Consider the following 24,953-nt stretch of genomic DNA (forward strand, 5'->3'; position numbering starts at 1 on the left):
CACTTATGTACAGTTGCCTTTTGACTTCAACCTGCTCACCCCCCAATTCCCTGTGAACAGATCCACAATCACCATTGATGACAATGGACTTGGGCCAAACCATGGTGGTGAAAGGGTGATCTTAAACCTGTTCACCCCCTAATTCCCTGTGAACAGATCCACAATCACCATTGATGACAATGGACATGGGCCAAACCATGGTGGTGAAAGGGTGATCTTAAACCTGCTCACCCCCAATTCCCTGTGAACAGATCCACAATCACCATTGATGACAATGGACTTGGGCCAAACCATGTTGGTGAAAGGGATAAACATACTATCCTGTGAATAACTGGGTAGAGTTCAAATTTTAAAAGAACAGAGAGAGAAAAGTTAGTTTGTAATTCAAATAATGAAAATTGTGGTGTAACAGTATCATTGAAAATTTTTGTGGAATATTCACAAATACATTCATGTACACAATCACTTCACTATAAAACTGATGATAACTAGTAAATAAAAGAAAAGTAGAATTGTTAAATAATAATTGTGAAATTATATTTCAGAGAGCACACACAAACATTTTAGTAAAATAAATTCTCCTTAGAGAAAAGTGGTAGAATAGAGAAAGGAAAGTGCTGACAACTAGAAAATCATGCCAGTTTGGTAGAAATAAAGGGTTCAGATCAGAATAACACCAATTATCTGAAATCTTGCTGTTAAAGTTATTTATAAGAAACATATTACTCATTAAGACTTGGTGATCTGAAAATATATCACAGTAAATGGTGACTAGGAAGTATTTGATATTTTACAAAATTCTTGTATTATGTGTTGGCACTTAGTATTTTCTTGATGCGACCTGTAATTTTTAGGTTATGCATTTGACCCCTATTTTTAAAGAAAAGTCGACTGATTTTTTTAAGGGCAATGCAAATGAACTGGATCATGGACATTTAACTATAAACCTTTTAAGAAAAACATTTCTGTGAGATCAATAGCAGGTTGTTTTGGTTACAGATTTTAAAGATCATTACTGGTACAACTAATGCACAATTTGTGACTCACATGTACCAAGGTAGGTTTTCAGTTGATGAAAAAACATGGCGAAAAAAGGAAAGAAAAAGCTACAAAGAGCAAAGTAATGCCAAGAAATTTGAAATCTCAAAGTACTGCAGTGAATTACACTATGGCAATCTACAGATGTTCATTGTTGCCTAGAATGCACTGCTATAGTCTGTAATGTGACCCCCCTGCCGTGCACCTAGTAACATGTTACTTAACAATGCAAGATTTTCAATAAAACCCAGCTTGTCCACATCACATTGCATTATAATATTTTGCATATGATAGTTTCCAATTTCACAGCTCAAGATATGGTACTTCATGAAGTTCTAAGAATATTGTTTGTTCATGAAAGATTTTTTCTCAATAATATAACCTTCTGCTCACCATGGTATCACATATGTAAATGCAATGACAGAGTGATTCACATCATTCCGTTGAAACATTCAATACTATCACCCTGTAATCTCACACAGTGAGTATCTTTGTCAGTGTCAGTTTCTTCATTAATTCATTACTCCACTGAGAAGATTAGGTCAAGTTCAATAATCACTATGGCGATCGCTATTCTTGACACAGATTAGATTTGGACTTGCATGAAATGTTCGAGTTCGTTTCACAGACATCGTCTGGTGTCATTTATCTCCCGATAGATTGAATTCACTGTTCAGTTTTGCCAAGTCTCGCCTGTCAGCAGCATCATAAAGGTCATTTCTCCCAAGTAATGAGATTGCCATTCTCATAGTAGACCAGATGTTATCCGAAGTGACAGACTTCTCTCCGTATGGACCCTTAGCTGCATGCTGCATATTCAGTGCCAGTAGGAAATGTTCAACTGCTTCCCTGTGAAAAAAGATTATTGAAGGATGAAGTACAAAATCACTGACAATTGCAAAGTATGCAAACGATAAGCAGATGCTGACCTGAATCTCTTTATATGTTGCAAAATTGCATAGAATCAAAAGATAAAATTTTTCAAAAAAGGTAAAACTTTTTAGAAAGAAACACAGCAACCATGATATAATATTTTGGATGTAACCATGATAAAACAACCATGATGAAATTCTGTCTGCTCAAAGCCTGTGTTATCAATAGTGATTGTTGACCTGTTTACACAGAATTAGGGGTGACAGGTTCAAGTGAAAGAGAAAATAAATTTTTATGAAAAGGTATCGGATCACTGAGAAATGAATGTAATAAAGTACTATTGTATTTGGTCGATTTGTTTGAAAAACATCAAAAGACGTTATTAATAGTGCAGTTCATGATAGGTAAATACACTAACCTATGTGTTCCAAGGTTGATACAGCTAATACCTAGGTTATACCTGGCTCTGATAAATCCAGGTCTCTGATCCAGTGCATGGTGATATGCATTCACAGCTTCTTCACTTCTGTTGCCATTGGCTAATGTAGCACCAAGTTTGTTCCACAGTAGAGAATCCTAGTGTGTCAAAAGACATACAGATAATTGTAAAATAAAGACTTCATTCAATACTTAACAATGTCATCAACCGTCGCATATACTGGTATAACTGATACAATGCATTTAGCTCTTCTTTTACTCTAGTCACTCACAAAAATTATCTGTATGCTGAAACAAAAAAGTAATTTTTCCAGTGAAAGGGCAGTATTAAACAGTACTGTTGTACAGACAATTGAGGGCAGTGTTAAACAGTACCTTTGGCAAGACATTGACAGCGATATTGAGTGGTGCCTTTGGCCAGACACTGAGGGCAATATTGAACAGTACTGTTGTACAGACAATTGAGGGCAGTGTTAAACAGTACCTTTGGCAAGACATTGACAGCGATATTGAGTGGTGCCTTTGGCCAAACACTGAGGGCAATATTGAACAGTATCTTAGGCAAGACACCTAGGAAAGTATTGAACATTACCTTTGGACAAACACAGAGGGCAGTATTGAGTAATGTTGACAGACACTGAGGGCAATACTGAATATTATTATCTTTGGACAGACACTGTGGATAGTATTGAACATTACCTTCAGCCAGGTATTGAGGGAAATATTAAACGCTGCCTAAATTTGGCCAACACTGAGGGCAGTATTGACCAACACCTTTGACAAGATATAACATTACCTTTAGATAGACATTGAGGGCAGTATTGAATATTACCTTAGGCCGGACGCTGAGGGCAGCATTGAAGCAATCCACTGCTTTATCGTACTCTCCTGACAAATTGAAGAGAACTCCCAGACCACACTGTACATCAGGATCCACCACATCTGGTGATTGACGGGCTGCTGCTATGAACATCTGACATGCTTCATTAAAAGACTCGCTATCGATAATGACAGAAATCAAATTTAAAATTTTAAAACAAAGCTAATGACAATCAGCAAGAAACATTAAGGATTTACAACTCTTCAAATATAATCACAACAACGTCCCTCCACCACTGGTCTTAGAGTGCCAGCTGATCCTTTGTTTTGATGTGCTTTGATGGTAAAGGAATAATGAAAGTCAAATTTCCTCTTCTCAAAAGCTTCAGTGGTCAAAAATGGTAACAATAAATTTATAAGCTCTTTCAAAACTCCAAAAACACTAAAAAGTGCTGTCTTTGCTAAATGATAACAAACACTGCATGTTGCTTCATATTACAGCATTATTAGAAGTATAATTGCACCAGACAGCATAATTCATGTCTTTGACAGTAGCAATTTCAAGGCCAGAGACTGAGGGACTGTGTCATCAGCAAAATTGTCACATCCTAATAGATGAGTGTATGAAGGTGATACACACTTGTAAAATGAAACCATGGAAATTTTGACTAAGAATTTTACTTCCAGGAATCTTTTGAACCATTGACTCTGGATATCATAGGACAGCTACAGAAGTTAATGTCAATTTTCATAACAATATTTAACTTGCCCACAGCTCTTGCAAACGGTGCTTAGTGCAGGGCCTTTACTGTGTTAGAATGGTGATATAACCACATGAAATATGGCAAACACACTTAGTGATATAACCACATGAAATATGGCAAACAGTTTGATAACTCCATTTTAATGTGACATCACAGCTTTACGACACCTTTTGATGTGACATCACAGCTTGATGACACCATTTTGATGTGACATCACAGCTTGATGACACCATTTTGATGTGACATCACAGCTTGATGACACCATTTTGATGTGACATCACAGCTTTATGACATCATTTATGTTGATATGGCACTAGACGTTAATACCTTTCTTTTATGGTACAACATTACACTTGAAGTTGAGAGATGCATTTATTGCTTTGATAAAATTTGACAGTGATGCGTGATAGCGAGAGAGTGTGTGTGTGTGCGCAGGTGCTGCATGAACTCTACAGCGTGTGGAGGGGTCACAGTCAGAAAAATGGTAATAACTTAGAACAGCTACTGAACCATGCTTTCAAAGCCTGGGGATTTGGCCAAGCGGTTTTGACTGTGATGTCTTTTCCAGGTGACTTGATGCTGTAACGTTGTCAGTTCAAATCCCATTGAGAATTTACTGAATTTGATGACTTCATTGTCCATGATATGAATCGCAGTCAGCTTTTATGAAACTCAGTTATTGTGTGAGATGAGGTCACTCTTAGAATAACTACATTTCTTTTCAAAACATTCCATTATATATCAGGAAACTACTTTCTGACACATGTTACTTGCACATACCACCCAGCAGAAATTACCATAGCATGGAGATACTATACTAGAGATTATCTTAACATCATAGCTTAGCCACCTTGACAAAACATTGGTATCATGGTTTTAATGAGATCTGATGGTTAGTTCGGTAAAGCATTACAATATTGCATGTTAGTATTTACAGTTTATTCACCATAGAGATGGGTAAATAAAGCTATTTTGCCTTCTTGTTGAAATCTTATCTATCCAATTTCCATAAAAACAGGTCCAACAAAACCACTGCAAACTATCGTGGTTGAACAAAGTTTGCTAATTCCAGAATGAGTTAGGTGATGTACAAAGTCATATAACTTCAACCTTAACAGGGGATTGGCCTAACCCCATTATTCTCAATGGTTTGGCCTTGAAACCCACTATTATCAATGGTGACTGTGGACCTGTTCACAGGCAATTGGGGGTGTACAGGTCAAAGATAACTGCCAACTAGGTGAGGTAACAGCAACGTAGTCTGCAATTTCATCATCAAAACTGTGATAATTTGTGCTGTACAACACAGGCAGAAAACATAGTGATTATTGACTGGAATAATATAACCTAAACACTATTCAAAGGGTCAATGCCATACCATATAAAATCACTCTTCATACCTTGAAATGAAGTTACATGACTACCTAGCATTGTGTATCGCCCCCTGTAGTCAGATAACTGGCAAGTTAAAGTATTGGGTGGGTGTGTACCCCCAAAAGCAAACTCAGTCCATTTTTTTCGTTTTTTTCGAAGTTCAGCCAACAGCTTATCTTAATACAGGAATCAAGTCTTTCACACCTCCGTAAATCCCCTGCCTGTAAACTGTGAGGGAAAGGCTTCCATTTACACACCCAGCGACGAGACTTTCTCTGATTCAGTCTCCAGTCTTATTACTGCCATCGGTCATCATGGTAAGGTGTTGTTCCTTTGGAGGCTGCTCTATCAAAGGCGGTTCGGGTTTATTGTTTTATGGCTTTCCATCTGAGAATATCTGTACCACTTTTCAAGCTACTGATCTCAAAAGTATTCAGTCTTTGTAAGTTCACAAATTGGTCAAAAAATCCACCGACAGATTCGAGTCGAAGGAGTCTCCTTGTGAATGTCCATGAACCAGGGACCTGGACCTTTATTTTTATGTGTTCAGTGGTTGAGAATAACGACTCATATAAATGTATATGGCAATTTACGAAGTCTGGTAACTGAACTATTTGTAATATGGTAGCTATTGGCATTCAGGGGATTACTCACAAACATTTCCTGAACTATTTCATTTTGTCACTGTCATGAAAATCTGACAAAGGCCCATGGGAGCATTATAGTACATCCACGCTGTTCTCAGAAACAACTGGTAGTTTCCATAGCTACCATGCTAATTCTGGGCCAATAACTGATATTTCCATCGGGTTCTGATAATACCAAGTAACTCACATACTACGTAGCTTGCTATCTTCAGGCAATGGTTCAGATGTCTGAATCTTTCACGTCTCGAAACGCTTCTTGACAAAGAGATTACTGCACTTTTGTTTTTACCTTAGTTTTGCACAAGCAGTCAATAGCAGTTAATAGCTATGTCATCACATCCCATGAATATTCATGATGATATAATTTGTAACACAAAAAACACTATGACAAGCAACATCGGCACTGTGCACTTTTTACGCTGATGGAGTATAATGTCCCCTGGTGTGACATTGCTGTACATGTTCTCAGTAAAACATTCAAACTAACAGTTGAAGAGGTGGTTGAAGTTTCATGAGCTTAAAATATTGTGTCTGCAAATGTGAGTTGGCAGAAAGGTAATATTTCCGTTGTTCAGTGTGCCAAAGTCGATTTTTGTTGCCTGTATACAATGCCAACAATTTCTTTCAGATGTAGACAATTTTTTTCTGATTTTTCCCAAAATTTTGGTCAGAAAGTGTAGTCCATGACAATTTGTGTCCATTTGCTCGAAAATCTTGGTAAAAATTACAGAAAAATTCATAAAAATTGGTAAAATGTTGCCCTGATATTTTTTTTGGAAAAATTCAGTGTTCAAATTGTTAATTACTGCCATACATAAAGATTTTCTTCTAAATTTACGGAAGTAGGTCCGGTTCCTCATTGTGATATTAGAATAGGTGATGTCATTGTTCACCCATCTGACACTGTTCGCAATCTTGGTGTCACAATGGACTAATGGATTCTACTGGCAGTATGTCAGCACATGTTGTCAATGTGTGTAAATCGGCCTCTCATGCTCTTTGGAAGATTGGTAAAATCCGTAATATACTTGATCAGCCTTCAACTGAGAAACTCATTCATGCTTTTATCACATCTCGCCTGGATTATTGCAACACTTTACTTTTCAGCCTCCCTTCATTTGAAATACGCAAACTGCAAACAATTCAAAATTCGGCAGCTCGTCTTGTTACCAAGAAGAGAAAATGTGATCACATTACTCCCATTCTTCGTGACCTTCATTGGCTTCCTGTGAACAACGTATCCAATTTAAAATTCTTTGTAAAATTCTTTCAAAGTTCTTTGTAGTTATGTACCGCCTTACCTTGATGAGCTTTTGATTAGACGTAGTACGAGTCATACATTGCGTTCATTTTCAAATGGGGAAATTAAGTTACACCAACCCATCGGCCGCACAGCTTACTATGGTGATAGGGCGTTTTCAATATGTGCGCCTCGTCTGTGGAATTCTTTGCCGTCGCACCTTCGTGCATCTCAGTCACTCAATAATTTTAAAGTCGGGTTAAAAACTTACCTTTTTAAGTCATTTTATACATGAGTTTTATACCCTTTTAAGTCATTTTATACCTGAGTTTTATTTGTTGATCTATTTTAACCATTTATTTAGTTTTACCAGCTGTTACTTTTATTGAACATTTAAAATTTACTGTTTTTATTTGTCACTTATTTCTTTGTTTTTAATGTAAAGCGCATTGAGATATTTAAATATGTAATGCGCTATATAAGAAATAAAGATTATGATTATGATTATGATTAAGATGACATTATCATCTGCCAGCCGGTCAAGGATGTCTCCTTTATATTTTTCATTATCTACTTCTGGTACTTCAGTAACTTTAAATAATTTTATCCTAAGTATGCAAAACAATTCAATAAAATCGAGCTGAATCAATCACTCTGTGTAAGAATGAATCTGATTTGGAAATCAGAACAGCATACCTGCATGCACTGAATGTGCAGTGATGTTATCATCAGATCTTGATACTCATACTGCTGTACTGTACCAGCAACATGATCATCTTCTGATCAACCAGTGTTTTGCAATCATTTACATTTTCAGTTAGCAACTTCAGCTACTTTTTTACAACTTTATCCTCTCTGTAAAATGTTGCCCTGATATTTTTTTTGGAAAAATTCAGTGTTCAAATTGTTAATTACTGCCATACATAAAGATGACATTATCATCTGCTAGCTGTACATTTAGTTAATTGCTCTCAGTGAGAATTTATCTGATTGGAATAGTCTCTGTGATCTCTGAGTGCACAATGTTGTCATCTGGTGGTGTTGAACAATCCGGCTGGAGCACCGAAGTGGAAGCCACACTAGTGCGACCATGTATTATTGTTTTCTGTTGTTGTTTGTGTTGTTGTTAATTATTGTTGTTAAACTTTTATAGAAAATAAATTGTTTTACGGCTTTCACATTGAACTGACAGGTGAGGCAACAACTGGTAGCATTTTCTTGGTTATGAAGGGGTTTTGAAAACAGATAAAATTCTACACTTTCATGTAAACTTGGTTACCGTATTGTGGATCAGATCATCTTGCAACTGTCATAACGGCAGTGTTTTGCTATCATACTTGTAACCCTGAACAGTGACAAAACTTATGGCGTGGCAGCAAAATGAAGTGACCAGTCTTCTGCAACACTTGCCAAAGTGCAAATGTAGTTTGCAAGCAATGTTTATATAGCCGGCATTATCCCACTAGGTATATTTCCATTTCAGTGGCATGGTACAATTGATGTCATTTGTGCCAGCTGGTCAACATGCAAATATCAATGCTCGGCTTATAGTAAGAATTGGCCCCCTAGTCCATGAAAAAAGTGGCTGATTCCATCAGACATGGCCCCCTAGTCCATGAAAAAAGTGGCTAAATCTATCAGACATGGCCCCCTAGTCCATGAAAAAAGTGGCTGATTCCATCAGACATGGCCTAGTCCATGAAAAAAGTGGCTGATTCCATCAGACATGGTCCCCTAGTCCATGAAAAAAGTGGCTAAATCTATCAGACATGCACATTTTTCCACACTGACAAATAGACAAAGTACAGAGACGTGTCATTGGAGAGATTCTGAGAGGGGAAAGCAGCAACTTTGTAATAGTTAGCATGGACCCTTTAACTTTGATTAAATGATGACTAAAGAATCTATAATCTATGATGTGAATATCTGAAAAAACTATGTGAAAACACTGAAAGGAGTTGATGATGATGATGATGATGAAAATGCAAGACATGCCAATAAAAATAATCAGTGTTCCCACTCAGTTTTAAATATTCTGTTAATTTGACTGTGAAACCAGAACTACCATTGGCCAAACTCTTTATTCATTGTAATCGCCTAATGATAATCATAAAAACAAGTATTTATATTTCTATTTTGCAAAACAATGGCTTCAACACGTACTGTCTTCATATTAACCCTTATGTTCAATATCTAATAATTTCTGCTCTCAATCAATATTAAAAATGAAGCTGATGGAATTTCTCTTGAAGATGCACAGAATTTTAAGATGTACAATCGAACTGAACATATTTTTATATTCAGTATATTGAGTGCTATACAAATATACATTGTAATTTGGCCAAGTTTAAGTGAAATTGTCTGTTGCATGTGGACAAGACGAGGTTGAGAGCATGAATTTCAGCATCATCACTTTAGCTACCGATAATCTAGGGCCAAGACTTAATTTTCATCGTATATTACAATTAGGCAAGATTGGAGTGGAAACACTGATTATGGTGAGAAACTATTTTTAAGTGTGGTAATTTCAGCTGTACCTTTTAACGACTTGCAAACGGGTGTAATAGCTGCAAAGCAAAGTAATATACAGCTAGATAGATTGTTGGATAAAACAAGACAATTATCCAGAGTATGAAGGGCAAGGGTTTCAAGAGGAGGAATTGCATTTTCCATTTTAATTTATGGTATTTAAGATTGGCTTACACATTTGTATATACATCATATTGGTTTGTGTACTTTGTCATATTTCATTCTGTGTGCCACTACAACAAAACAGTGTAGCAAGCTTTGCAATGAGAAAGTAATATGCCTTTCGTCAACCCAATAGCTCAGTTCTAGCATTACAATACTTTTCACTGTTAAGAGTTTTGATATCTCCCAGCATCAAAATCTGTTTTTTTCAAATGCAGATTAAGAGTAAACATTTATTTTACTACTTACCTTGTTACAAATGATGATGGATTGATATCAGTTGGAGTTTGAGAATTTGTTTTGATATTTTGATATTTGGGATTGGATTGAAGCCATCTCCTGAGTGTTTCACAAGCTTGTTGTTGCATAGATTCATTGGTGTAACTAACAGCCAATGCCATCAGGGCTGTCAAGTTAACCGGCTCTAATTCCAAACATCTGCAATAACCATACCAAAGCAAAAGACAATCAGTATAACTGCTAAAGCCATCTACATAATATCAAATTGTCATGGTCATGATTTTGAAAACCTAGTAATTATGTTATTGTTAAAATTTATAAATCCAACAGACAGTGATAAAATCAACACAAGAATAACACAGGCATAAAACTCATCATAAAAAGTTTGAGACAGCAAACATCAAATAAACTTTCAACCATTCTCTTACAAAATCAAGTATGTAAATCGAGCGTCACTATGCAAAGTTTGCCACTGGAGAAACAAATAACCCCAAATTTACCAATATCTGAAATTAAAAATGGCCACCATCCCTGTATTAACTCTGGTGGAAGAACAACAAATGTCTTGTTAGGTTTAAGTAAGTTGGTGAAAATGTGGTTCTATGTAGGGAATCTCCATATGTGCACCAAACAATCAGACCTCTTTCAGTCAAACGAGTCTCGTACAGTAAAATATTAATGTATCCAAAATGTATACAATAAACATCCAGACTACTAGAATGTGTGTGTCAACTTGCTAACTTACTTTTTTAATGCTGCGATGGAAGCCATCTCTTGTTCATTTTCTGCTTGGCTTGTACCAAGATACTGCCATGCCTGTCAACATCAATAATCAGTTTTTACAATTCCTTCACTTACAATATCAACGTGATAATACTCAAAGAGATTTTTGAGACACACTTCCAAACCAAAACTACCATTTATGCTCATATTATAAGCAGTCCTATTTATGCCAGGCCCTTGCGGGTTCTTTCCCATTGAGATGAATACAAATGATAGCTATTTAAATTGTCAAGCTGCTCAAACCATTCGGGTAATTTTTCCCATCAAATTGTTAAGCAATATTCTACCAAATTTTAAGAATTCTTCTGTAATTTTTTCAATAATTTTGGACCAATGGACAATGTCTTTCAATGGCTACAGATTTGGATCAAAATTTTGGGAAAACCTGAAAAAAATTAACTGGGTTACATTTTATAAGGGTGACAAAAATTGACTTTGGCACTCAAAGGGTTACATTTTATAAGGGTGACAAAAATTGACTTTGGCACTCAAAGGGTTAAAGTAATTTTTTATATCAGCCAAGACTTCATCCTAGCCTTATCAAGGGCTTGATTTCTACAGATTACGTATTTTGTCAAATTTCCAGCAATAAGGTATGGGCAAGTTCTTTCCAATATTGTTTTGTAATGTAGATATGACATGTACCATATCAGCTTTCACTGTTAACTTAGACTGAAAGAGCCATTGCCCGAGGGCGCTCTCTACCCTCCCCTCTTACAGGGAGTGTAGAAAGCACCCTCAAGCAACGGACCATTCAGTCAAACTCTGCGTCATTTTACCTTTGCATGTGTTGGATCAGCTTGAACTGCCGATTCAAATAGTAATACTGCATTTACTAAATCTCCTTCCTCCAATCTTTTTAATCCCTCTTCAAATGGATTAGGATGATCAAGTAGTGGATTATCACTTTCAAAACTATATGACTGTTGGAGACAAAAAGACGTAAATTTTGTTTTACATACAAGATATTAGAGTGTCACTTAAACATGCATTACCAATTAACACAAAAAATATGTGCTGCTAAGTCTATGATTCCATTCAAATATTCAATTAAAATGCACAAATGCAAGTCAGTCTAAGCACCTTCTATACAGTAATTTGGATAACACCCTCCATACAGTAATTTGAATAACACCCTCTATCAAGTAATTTGGATAATCTAACTCATAAAAGTGAGGAAGGTCCAAAGTCAGACAAACAAAGTACTTACACAGACACAGACACCACACACATAGGTTCACACACATACATACATACACAGGTTCACACAAAGGGTTACTGCAAACTTTGGAAAAGACTAATACAGACTAAGTACAACTCAGATATGTGATTGTAACAGAGTGGAGTTTCTGATCCTTTGAGATATATCAAATTTGATATTGGAGCTCCTTATATTGGTACAATGCTCTATCACTGACCTGATCCAAGCAGAGAAGCTAGACATTAAGTGTGTTATTCTCTCAGTAAGTAAATTTCTCTACATTAGCACAGCAATCTACAAGGGCATTTCTTTTGATCTGTCATTTTAGCATGGCTCACATAGATTGAATCAAAATTATAAATCATTACATTGTGCTGTATTTATTAGGAGGAAAAGAAGCTGTTTATCTTTGCTATGACATTAAACAACTTTCAAGATAGGTTTTGTTGTAATGGCATATTATTAACAATAATAATTTTACACTTGGTAAACATACAAGTATGCCACTGGACTACCTTGATGAAAGTTTTTATATTTATTACGACAATGTAACAAGATAAAACAGTATATAAAACTTAGCTTTGCTGGGTAACAAGTAGACTGAAAGATCCATTGCTTGACGGTGCTCTCTACGCTCCCCTCTCTTACAGAGCGTAGAGCGCCCTCTAGCAACGGATCTTTCAGTCTACGTAACAAGGAGAACAAATTTTACAAGATATTCTAATACAGTGTCACTATAAATAATTTAAACTCCTATCTTGATCTTAAAAGTACCTTTACTCCCAAAGCATGTTGCAAATAATGATCCCTATCCATAACTAGCGTCTTAAACTTCGACCAAAATTATGTTCTTAAACTTTGATGTCAACTACAATGTCAGCATTTGGCACCAACTACATGTACCATACGTACCTTAATCTAGACCAAAAGTACTGTTACTTGAGAGTATAGAGAACTTTATGAAATACGATAAGATGTCTATCCCAATTTACCTTACGGAATAAACTTCCTGGAAAACTTATCATACTTACATCAGTGTACTAAAATATTTGGCCATGGATACTCGCATGTTCAAATGTGGCCTACATCATGAGGCATTATGCATGTGTGACCTTTGACCCAGCAGCAGCAATGCATCTCACCTTAGGTCCTACCTCTAATGTCTTTTCATAATCACTTAACCAAGGGTGTTCATCAGTTTTTGCCATGTCTTCCCATTCTCTCTGTAATTTTTCCCAGAAATCAGCATCTTGTTTCAAATCACCAGTCGCTTCCGCTGTGAATTCCTCCGCCCATCCTTCTGCTCCCTGTGAGATATCACACAGAACTTCATAATTGGGCCATCAGAATAACACCATGTAAAAATATTATGAAACTGTACAGACATAAACCCAGACATAAAATGTCTACTGTGAATGTAATGGGGACTGAAACACATGAAATTTCACTAATGAACAGCGCTGACACATCTCTCTGCCTTAATCCAACCAATGAGTGGCCCTGACACATAGATGATTACAGTAAAGGAAATGCTTTGATATGTGACATTTGTTACAATGTAACTAATTTGTAACCAAATAGTCTGTTACAATGTAACAAATTTGTAAGCAATGATCCAGAGTGTTTACTCCACCCAAAAGAACCTCACCTGTTGTTGTGTAAATTCTTCAGACCAGAGTGCTGCAGCTCCCGTTGCCTGTTTGTCATCTTTTGTGATAACTTGATTATTTTCTACCGTAACCTCACCTTCACCTATCTTCTTGATAAATTTCATAAACTACCAAAGATACATATACCTGATCAGTTTACGATTTTCCTTCTAAGAGGTACTAATTATTGAATTGGTTGTGAAATCTGGGGTCTGACTTCAGTTAATCTTCTGTTACAATGGATATTGATTTTGTCAACAATAAACACAGTCAGTTGATATTTATAATGATTGGCTTTCTTTTTGTATTCACTGTTTGACGTATTGGAATTTGGAAAGGTTGTACTGGTTGTGACATTTATGAAGTAATTATATGCTACAGTTATATATTGTTTACCTTGTAAAATTTTGTGGAATGACAAGACAAAGTCAAACTTTCAAATATCTGTTTTTTGGACAAATCGACAACACTGGAAACGATGTGAATGAATTGACTGTGAAGAACGATACTGTCAAAACTCACAGCGAATTCTATAATGGATCGAAGATGGTTTTAATACATGAAATGAAATGTTGATGAAGATAATGAACACAATTTGACAAGATGGATATCTACAATCACATTGCAACTCACGCATCTCATACTTACTTCAGAATTGGAAAATTTTGGATCATCCAGTGATGATAGAAGTTGATTTGCTGTCTTTGCTAATTCATTATCATCTGTTTTCTGTGAGCTCTGAAATTCATCAACCCTTAAAAAAAGATGTCAAACAAACAATTAACAATCAAAATGAGCCTATAACCCCGTGACAGACTGTGGTTTATTGTGTGGAATCCAAGACCAAAGCATGGGCACCCAACACAAGAAACCCTAGTGTCTGAGAAACACAATTATAGAGGTAAGAAAAGAAGCCAACACGATCAACATTTCCATAAGGCCTGAAACTAATGAGGATTATAGAGAAAAATCTCTCATGACTGGCCTTTTGATTTTTCCATGAAAGTAACAATTTCTATTTGTTTTGATAATCAGGGCTTGAATCATACAGCTTAGTCTTATTGATCTCACTTTGCAGTTTGGAGGTCTGATCAAGAATTTAGGCAGAACAGCTCTATTAAATCAATCTTGGAATGTCTGGCAGTTTCTTTAAAATCAATCCTTCACCTGAGTTTATGTGAAGTTTTCTTGAGTTAGGTGTGTGTTTATTTGACAAAGAGGCAACAATAACAATAGGGTACAACAATAACAAACAGATAATGTAAATATGTCCATATATGTGAATCATTCTCACTTTTAAAAGACTAATCACTCATATAAAAGTTTCTGAAATGCTTTATGTTACTACACAAAAATTAATTTAGAATCAATCATTTGAAGTCATTATAGCCAATTTTTCTCTAACAGTTTCAGCGTCAATTCTGGAGTGATATATCATTTCATTCTCTTGAATACCTGGTATTCACTCATGGCATTGCATGCTATGATAGGAAAACATACCGGTACACAAGCACTGCACACAGTGTTTTCTGCAATGGGATTTTTTGTGTGGTGGGCCACCTCTCCAATTTCCAGGCAATCTTTTTATATGTTAATAAGCACACAAAGGAATGCCTTTACACAACAAAAGAATATACAAATCATGTATAGTTATTTGAATTGATCACCCCTCTGTTGTTGCAAGTTGAGGATAACACTGGCACAGATTTGAAAGTCAGCTTACCATTTTTCATCTTCTGCTTTGTAAGTATTTTCAAATTCTTCTGTCCTATATTAGTGAAGACAATGTTGAAATATCACTTTTGAGGCCAAATTATTTAAATTAAAATCGCTTTTTCACAAATTATCTGTACACGCAATCATTTTGCTATTCCTTCACACAGCAGGAAGCAACAAGTTGACAGCGTTTTCTAAATTCTGGTTTGCAATTTTTTGTAAAATACGAGATCAATTCATTGTTCTCGTAAACGGCAAAAGTTTAAAAATAGCGTCAATGACACTGTAGCTCCCATCCTGGACTATTTAGTGTTTGTTCTCTGGTCAGATATTTGAACATGTGTGAAAGGGATAAAGTGCATGAAGTGAAAATACTTAAATGAAATGTACTGGAGACAGTGGAGACAGTGAAATATGTTTAATGTAATTATTCAGAATATAAAATGGAAAAAATACACAATTAGATATATCGAATACTGTGATACAACCATTAAATCAACAAGTCATTTACAATGACATAGTCCCCACTTGTAATAGGAGTATTAGTCTTGATGGGGCAGGAAAATGTGGTCATTAAGAAGTATCACTGGAGTGTATATGTTGAGATCTATGGGCACATAGGTCTATGTCGTTTTTCCCAATTTGAAACACATGAGGCATGTCTAAGTTATGGTTCTAAATCGGGAAAAAAGATCAGACCTCTAGCAGTATTGGCCAGCCAAGAAATACATATGTGCATTATAAATGAGGTACAAGATGTGACATCTTAAGGTCTAATATCCTATCAAAATTGGAGGGTATAGAACTTGTGGTTACTGAGATATGCATATATATGTATAATCAAGGTCAAAGGTCATCGAGGTCACATGACATTTTGAAAAAAAAAATTATATTGCTAATTAATCCCTTTATGCCAAAAAATCAGATCTCTAGCTCTATTCGCTTGCCCAGAATTAGATGTGTACATAATTAATGAGGTAAAGCGTGTGTTGTCATAAGGTCTCCCATCCTACTAAATACAAAGGACATAGCACTTGTGGTTACTTATTTATTGACATAAACATATATTTTAGGTAAAAGGTCATCGAGGTCACATGACATTTAGTCAAAAAATTTCTCTCCTATAGTTATCCCTATATACCAAAATCAGACATCCAGCTCTATTGGCTCGCTCAGAATGAGATATGCGTATAATTATATGTGGCGTCATAAGCTGTCCCTTATACCATACATGAAGGGTGTAGCACTTGTGGTTACTGAGTTATGGACAAATATGAATATTTGATGTCAAAGGTCACCGAGGTCACGTGACATTTTGTCAAAAAAATTGTTTTGCTAAGTTATCCCTATATACCAAAAATCAGACCTCTAGCTCTATTGGCTCGCTCAAAATTAGATATGTGCATAATTAATGAGGTACAATATGTGGCGTCATAAGCTGTCCCATCATACCATATATGAAGGGTGGTAGCCCTTGTGGTTACTGAGTTATGGACAAATATGTATATTTGAGGTCAAAGGTCACCGAGGTCACGTGACATTTTGTCAAAAAAATTGTATTGCTAAGTTATCCCTATATACCAAAAATCAGACCTCTAGCTCTATTGGCTCGCTCAAAATTAGATATGCGCATAATTAATGAGGTACAATATGTGGCATCATAAGCTGTCCCATCATACCTAGTCTGGCAGAGACCCTGCGATTCGCGTTCTTACCTGTTGGAACACGCGCGCGCCCTTCAGAGACGCGACGCGAATCCCAGGGTCTGGACGTTCTTGCAAGCGACCGGTCGGATTTCTGCCTGATCCGGGTACTTTATAGAACTCCACACATCCGTTAATCAAAACAAAAATGACAAGTAGCATAGCCAAATAAAACGAAAAATGATAAATAAAAACATACCACGTATATAAGTCTACCAGCTACTAGTATATATTCTCTCCGCCCGGTTAGATAGGTGTTTCTTTTGACGTCACTACCCTTATGAATATTCATATCCTTGCAAGAACGGACAGTCGCTGTGTCTGGCAGCGCGTGCTCACAGCTGCACAGCGTAGCCTTCGAATGCAGGCCCACCGTGGGCGCGCACAAAACAAGGCACAGCGACTGTGGAGAGTCTACATCATACCATACATGAAGGCTGTAGCACTTGTGGTTACTGAGTTATGGACAAATATGTATATTTGAGGTCAAAGGTCACCGAGGTCACGTGACATTTTGTCAAAAAAATTGTTTTGCTAAGTTATCCCTATATACCAAAAATCAGACCTCTAGCTCTATTGGCTCGCTCAAAATTAGATATGTGCATAATTAATGAGGTACAATATGTGGCGTCATAAGCTGTCCCATCATACCATATATGAAGGGTGGTAGCCCTTGTGGTTACTGAGTTATGGACAAATATGTATATTTGAGATCAAAGGTCATCAAGGTCACATGACATTTTGTCAAAATATCCGAGATATCTGCGTGAACAGATGGACTCACGGATGGACAAACAGACGGACATGACCCAATCTATAAGCTCACTGGACTTCATCCGTGGGGACTAAAAATTGTGTCACTGCATCCTTTTTGCAATATGAATACGATGAGAAACTAAATTTTTATTTTTTGTGGCCTATACATGGGAGTCTATGGAGATCTGCCTTATACATGGGAGTCTATGGACGTGTAAACTAAAAATATGCAAATTTCACCACGATTTGCCTAAATTGGGAAAGGTCACTCCTATGCACTTCCATACCAAGTTTCAAATCAATCGGACTGGTGGTTTCAGAGCAGGAGATTTTTTGACCAAAAATGGGAGAAAATTACAAAAAAATTCATGAATAATAGCAAGTCCAAGATACTGACCCAAGATGCGCACAATCATTTCATGTCAGCCCAAAGTACTTACATGCTAATTTTTCATGTAATCTGCTCAATGGTTATTGAGTTTTTTCAATTTTGACTGTTTTTACATTTTTTCACTTAATTTGCATATTTTTGGCAATGACAACTTCATTTGAACAAAATCTCATCTACAGCCCATCATCCATGTACACACCAAATATCAAGATGAAATGTACAGCGGTTTTGGAGTTTTTGATGTTGACGGACAGACATACAGACATACAGACATACAGACACACAGACATACAGACATACATACATACAGACATTTTCCTAGCCTATAAGAATAGCTTCCATTGCCATATATACATATGGCTATGGGAGCTAAAAACTAAGGAATTACTGGTACAAGGAAAACTTTCCAAGTGTACTTGAAGATCTTAAAATGCAGGAATAAAAATTTCAAAACTACTGAAAATATCTACTAAATGAATTAATTAACATTATGGTAGTTCACTTCGTTGTGCTCTCCTGATATTCATACTGATGTGCTTGCCTGAATGTCCCCACTTCTTTCAGTGCAAGATATCAGGTGTAATATTATTCATTTATGCAAATTATGCATTATTGCATTATTCAAATTTTATGGAACTGATTCTTCATCAAAGTCTAATATTAATGTATCTTGCCTTGTATAATCAACTTACCATATTTTGTCTTCTGTGTGAGCTAGGTATTCTTCAGCCCACTTTGTATTGCTTTCTATTGGATCAGGAGCAGCTAAAGACAGGGTAAAGATACTTATTAATCTAGCATACTATACGTGATCCCCATGACCTTACATCCTGGTACTTTTACTGGCATACTATGAAGCATTCAAATGTTGACACACTTCACTGGAAGAACAATGCAAATTTTCTGCCTTAAAATTAGTTGTGGAGGCACTACGCAGGACAGACAGAATGCAAAGAATATGTATAGTTGTTACAGAGGGTTTACTCAATTGGATAGATTCACATTGACAGAAATACAGATGTAAACGTCATTGAAAGATGAAAATGCCTATAAAATTGGAACCACGGAGATAATTTTACTGTTCTATTAAAGCCCCAATAACTGCGAATGTGTAATAAACCGATCTTAAAATATTCTGAGTTTTTCAAGAGTATTCTTTGAATAAGACCCATTAAAGATGGGGAAAGTGTATAGCACTGTCATGAATGTTGAAAGTGGCATGTAAATTCAATTGTTTTTATCATTTTAGATTTGCCCACTATTTTCAAAAACTAATCATGTGAAAGAGAAATAAAGATTACAACAACAAAATGTCAGCCATCGTGTGTTGTGCATTCAAGTATAAAATGGCATCATGCTTGTTTCTTATATGATCACAATGTGCAGGAAACACTGCATTTTTGTACTTTTCCTTGGAGTGCCATTACGAGTGCGGCACCCGTTTATTATTTAACCTGTTAAAACTCATAGAGATGGTCCACATCAGCGAGCAGTGATACTTCTACACATATCCTTCAGTTAACAGATTTACACGAACCAACTTTGATTTGAAAATAAAATCATGAAAACAATGCATAAAATTCGCAGCTATTAGGGCTTTAACCCTTTCACCACCATGGTTTGTCCCAAATCCATTGTTTTCTATGGTAAACTTGGACCTGTATACAGGGAACTGGGGGTGAAAAGGTTAATCAACAGTAAAGAAGCCATGGGTGTAACTGTGATGTCTATGCCATTGGGACTTTAACTCTTTCACCCCCAGTTCCCTGTATACAGGTCCAACTTTACCATAGAAAACAATGGATTTGGGACAAACCACGGTGGTGAAAGGGTTAAAAGCAAAGTATTCAGAACACAAAAAGAGATCCTATGCTACATATGAGATTTTCTTACCTGCTGCGTGTTGGCTTGCTAGAAAGTCCTGTGTCCACTGTGCTGAATTAGCTTGGGCACTTTTATTGACTTCTTGATTTAGGTATTCCGATGCCCAATTCTCACAGGCTATGTCTGCAACACGAGGCCCCGCTGAAATTACAAGTAATACTGTCTATAACTTGAGTGAAACTTTTCGACCCAAAACACTGACAAACCTATCAGGCTAGCTTTTAATTTGTATGTATTGACACACGTATTGTGTACAAAGTCTTCTTTCGCTAATCTGAATCTAAATGTATGAAGTAAAATAAAAGTACCATTTCATTCAAACTGTACAAAATTTCATTTTTTCAGAGTCCTCCCTATCCCAAAGTAAAATGCCCCAATGGAAGAATCTTAATGAATAAAGTAAAATAAAGGCATCATTTCATTCAAATTGTACAATATTTCATTTTTTCAGTGTCCTATCCCAAAGTAATGCTCCTAATGATAGGATAGAAAATCCTGATGAGAAATTTCAACATTTCAGGGAAGTATGTGCATGGCAAAATGAGACCAGCTGATACCTACCTCTGACAGGTACATGCCTGAGTTCAGTACCTTCAATAGCTTGCATTTCTTGCAGCAAGGAATCCATACGAAATGTTTGTGGTGGAGCATGACGATGCTGCTCTGCAAGAAACTCATTGACAAGCTGTAAAGAACCAAACCACCAGGTAAGTTTTGTGTCTGTGATTCTGAAATCACACATATCATACCACACGGGACATATATCAACTTTTATAATGAAAAAGATCTTAATGAACACATTCCAGATCATATTAACCCATTGAGCGCTGTAATTTTTCCCACCAAAATTTTAGTGCAACATTTTACCAAATTTTATGAATTTTTCTGTAATTTTTTTGATAATTTTGGTCCAAATGGAAATCACATTTCTTTGGCTACAGTTCTTTATCAAAATTTTGGCAAAAATCTGAAAAAATTTGACTGAGGTATATTCTGTAAAGGCAACAAAAATTGACTTTGGCGCTCAAAGGGTTAAAGTTTTACTAATGATACGCATCAGCATAGTGAAATGTGGACAGGTAGTTTTGGTTATACTGAATAATAGAAGTTCATTAATTGGTTAGTTTGGTAGAGTGAAAAATGATTTTAATGAATGATAAAACAACCAATAGAACTTTTTAAGCTGGGTCTTTCACCACCATGGTTTGTCCCAAATCCATTGTTTTCTATGGTAAAGTTGGACCTGTATACAGGGAACTGGGGTTGAAAGGGTTAAAGCTGGGTGTTTCTACCAACCCCTACCCTTAGTTGTATCACTGCACATACCGGTATAAGCTGTAGCAAAGTCAAACAGTCAAACATACACACCACAATGCTCCTAAATCTACTCATAAATTCTAATGAAATATTCACAAAACTGCAAAGACAAGTGCACGTGCACATATAGTAGCAATGGCATCAACTACATGTAAAATGCCATCAATTTTATCAACCATTACTGTCTGATGCCATCAATGGCAAAGCAAAATGAATATTTTATTTATTTATTTATTTATATATTTATGCAGATTTAAATTAGTGTAATGACATATTTATTCATTAAATTTTAAAAAATGCCATTTTGAAACTCAAAAGATTGCTATATGTCATTCGTAATCTACGCCTCAGGTTTACAATATCTACGGTATCCATCCTCCTTACCTGATCCGATGTTGACGGAAAGGGTCTCTGAAATTCCTTAGGGTGAATAGCACCATGTGGAAGTCCTTCTTGACGGAGAGACTTATCCTGTGTGAAATGTGTTGTCAATTTCATCAAGGCATTGGATCCTCCACACTCACCCTCCACTAGATCCCTCATCGCCATGGTTACCTGGAATACATATTCACAAAGCTGACGTACATTGATACGCCACTAACACATGGGATATGTAGTCTGACATTTGAACAATCTAAATTTAGTACGTAATTCAAGAGCCACATCAAAGTATATTAAAGTACCTATCGTAAGGATCCCTTTCCCTTCATGCAACACACATCAAGACTTACTATCAGCCCAATATTTCAACATTTTCAACGTACGTCTACATTTATCATGATTTGGAAAGTCAAGCAATACTAAATTTGCATCATTTTCTGGAGCCATGTGAGAAACTTTTTATCTCTATATGATTTGAAGTAAACTATTTTCATTTTTTATATATTTTCTTGACTTCAGGTAAAAAGGAGGGTCATCCACTGTATTTTAATACGGGAAAGCTCCATTAACTTAGGAATACCCGACTTCCCTAGAGGATCAATTTCACAGACCTGCCTTTCCTACAATGGCACTACAATGGCACCAGCTGGATTAGATAAACATAACAATGGAACATTCACACCTTGGGGATTAAAAGTCTTCTGTTTGTCACCCGAGTTGGTCAGGCAAGGACTCGGGTTTCAGGTACCATGCAAGTTAATGCAGCCTTCCCCTAATTTTAATACTGCAATAAATCATGTATGATCTAGGTAGTCTGTAGATGACTGTAATATACCATCCATTAGTATACACCTACATCTGTAACATGCAGAATTTCATCGCACAGTAAGTTTCTGTATAGAGGATGCGGTGTCCAAAAGCACTGAGCACAATAACTTTAGGTATTATTGGGTGCTATCTGACCTTTGACCCCACATGTGTTGTGTAAACATAGGGAAAACAAGACAATATTTTACTATATTTTTCAAAATGTATACATCCAATGATCGTAACATCAGAGTATGGTTGTCAGTCCAAAACCTGTCATTTTCAGTAAATTCGACAAGAGAAGGGGTATAATAAGGTTATTCACAAATATTGAGATTTAAGTCCTTGTACATCCAACTTTTTCCATATTGTCCTCAACGCTACAAGTCTCAGACAATACCGCCGTTGGATGATGTACTTGGACATAAATCCTAGTATTTTGTAAATAACGTAATATTATTGTGAATATGCGCTGTTGAATAAAAAAAAACTTGTACTTTAACAACTGCAGTTTTTTGAAAACAGAAGATGTCATGTCACACTTGTACAAACAGTAAATGAGGATAAACACATGCACAGGACTACACATAGTTCTATGTATGTTTCTGTACATGGTGGTCTATTTGTATTCAAAAGTTTACCTGTTGACTTTGAATAAATGAATATCATTATCTTACACCCCCTGGCATTAGGAAGAGTTAAAAAGTAGTTGGGTAGTTGCAAGTATTTGTATTGTAAGATATGCAGTTGACATGAAGCATTTCAGGAACATAAAAAGTTGATCACTTACAGTTTCCATACTATTGAAATTTATGCTGTGAATCTATTTTCAACTTTTTTTGCAATTTCTATGAATATTTTATGCCCTGACATAAATTTTGAGGGAAAAGAACTGGCTTCAGTGCAGCAACTATTGACAATCACTGAAAATATGTCGATGAAACTTTTATATATGGACCATTGCTGTAATTTTTGATATTTTCAAATACTTCATGTAATACTGTTAGAAAACAAGTAGTTACGCAGACTTATCTATAAAGTATGTTGAAATACCAAGTACTAGCCCTGCCAACAAAGTGCATGGTGTAAAGTTTGTAATGTTATTGACCAATGAATTTTTGTACACAATAGATTACAGTTGTCATTACACATATTATCATACAGGCTGTGTTGATAAGTTAATAAAGGCATTTCAATGTGTTTTGAGTAGGCCAGAAACAACAGAATTTGGAAAAAAAATGATGGAAAATAAAACAAAAGTTTCAGCTAATGGAGATTTGCAATCAACAAAATTGCCTATCGATAGAAAAGTAATTGTGACGCCATAATCGATAAAGGTAAGAGATCACTGTCGATGACATTTAGCTGTGCAACCTTGTGCATTTGGAAACATCAATCTGTACAGTACAATTATGAAAACCCTTACGACCTGCTGCTTAGTAGAAATGTGGAAGAATAATACTAAATAGACGGTCTGTGAATTAGCACTAATTATGATTGGTATGTGACGATTATCGTCGTATTTTTTCAGGTTTAGTAGCCATTTGATGTACACAATTATCTTAATCCGAGATCCGAGGTACAGGGTTGAAGGACGCTGGACAGCCTCGTCGACGCAAGGGGGCGAGCACCAAAATTGGCACATCGACTCTCTACTTGCTCTTTCGAGTTGATTTCAGCAATTAAAGATATTTTACCGTTTAGAATATGATGTAATATCATAGTCACTTAGTTTCCCTGGATTTTTACTTCCACGAGTGATATGGCCTTTGCCCATTGCCAAAGTATCAAAGTTCGTCGAGGTAAGGCCCACAGGCTGTGAACTCTGTATCTCATATGGCAATGTAAATAAATTTCATAATCTTTTGTATAAAGTCAAACTCTTTCGGGATTTGCGCTACAGTATTCACACAATTGTTACGTGGGAGTGAGATAAACCAAAACTCTCCTTGGTAGTTTCCACGTACCCGCCTTTTCGCTGTATCTGGAGTTAAATACGCCTGTGTTCATCTGCTTATCGTTCGAGTCATGTTGATCACAGTCGACTTCCGGATTTAGAACATTCCCCACAATGCACCTGAAAACGTCATCCCTGAACTGTGAACGCCTTGCTCAGTTTCTAAACAATGTCTTCTGGCGCGTACAACAAACTAGTAAAGCAAAAAGTCAAAGGTGGAAATTTTCATTTTAAAATAGGTGAAACGCAAATTTTAAATTATTTTTATTATCTTCTTAATATTA

At 36.2% G+C, this 24,953-nt stretch overlaps 1 protein-coding gene across 5 annotated transcripts; it reads right to left on the reverse strand.

Moving 5' to 3' along the window:
• Window positions 1–781: 781 nt before the first annotated feature.
• Window positions 782–24,801, reverse strand: LOC139137684 (peroxisomal targeting signal 1 receptor-like). 5 transcript variants are annotated; one of them, XM_070705901.1, is made up of 16 exons: window positions 24,680–24,801; window positions 21,909–22,079; window positions 20,769–20,892; window positions 20,217–20,348; window positions 19,016–19,088; window positions 15,481–15,525; window positions 14,406–14,511; window positions 13,757–13,885; window positions 13,263–13,415; window positions 11,687–11,830; window positions 10,870–10,940; window positions 10,134–10,322; window positions 9,731–9,760; window positions 3,182–3,347; window positions 2,330–2,487; window positions 1,258–1,887 (listed from the first exon to the last, which is right to left on the reverse strand). In XM_070705901.1, exons 2-16 carry the CDS (start codon window positions 22,071–22,073, stop codon window positions 1,680–1,682), a joined length of 1,893 nt encoding a protein of 630 aa, XP_070562002.1. In that variant the 5' UTR covers window positions 22,074–22,079; window positions 24,680–24,801; the 3' UTR covers window positions 1,258–1,679. The 5 variants fall into 5 exon arrangements, with proteins under 5 accessions (XP_070562003.1, XP_070562002.1, XP_070562001.1 ...); XM_070705900.1 differs by having other exon boundaries at window positions 1,511–1,887; window positions 13,251–13,415; XM_070705902.1 differs by lacking the exon at window positions 9,731–9,760 and having other exon boundaries at window positions 782–1,887; window positions 13,251–13,415.
• Between the last annotated feature and the right edge of the window lie 152 nt (window positions 24,802–24,953).

This window comes from Ptychodera flava, chromosome 7 (genome assembly GCF_041260155.1).
Source record: "Ptychodera flava strain L36383 chromosome 7, AS_Pfla_20210202, whole genome shotgun sequence".
In the NCBI taxonomy this organism is placed as follows: Eukaryota; Metazoa; Hemichordata; class Enteropneusta; family Ptychoderidae; genus Ptychodera; species Ptychodera flava.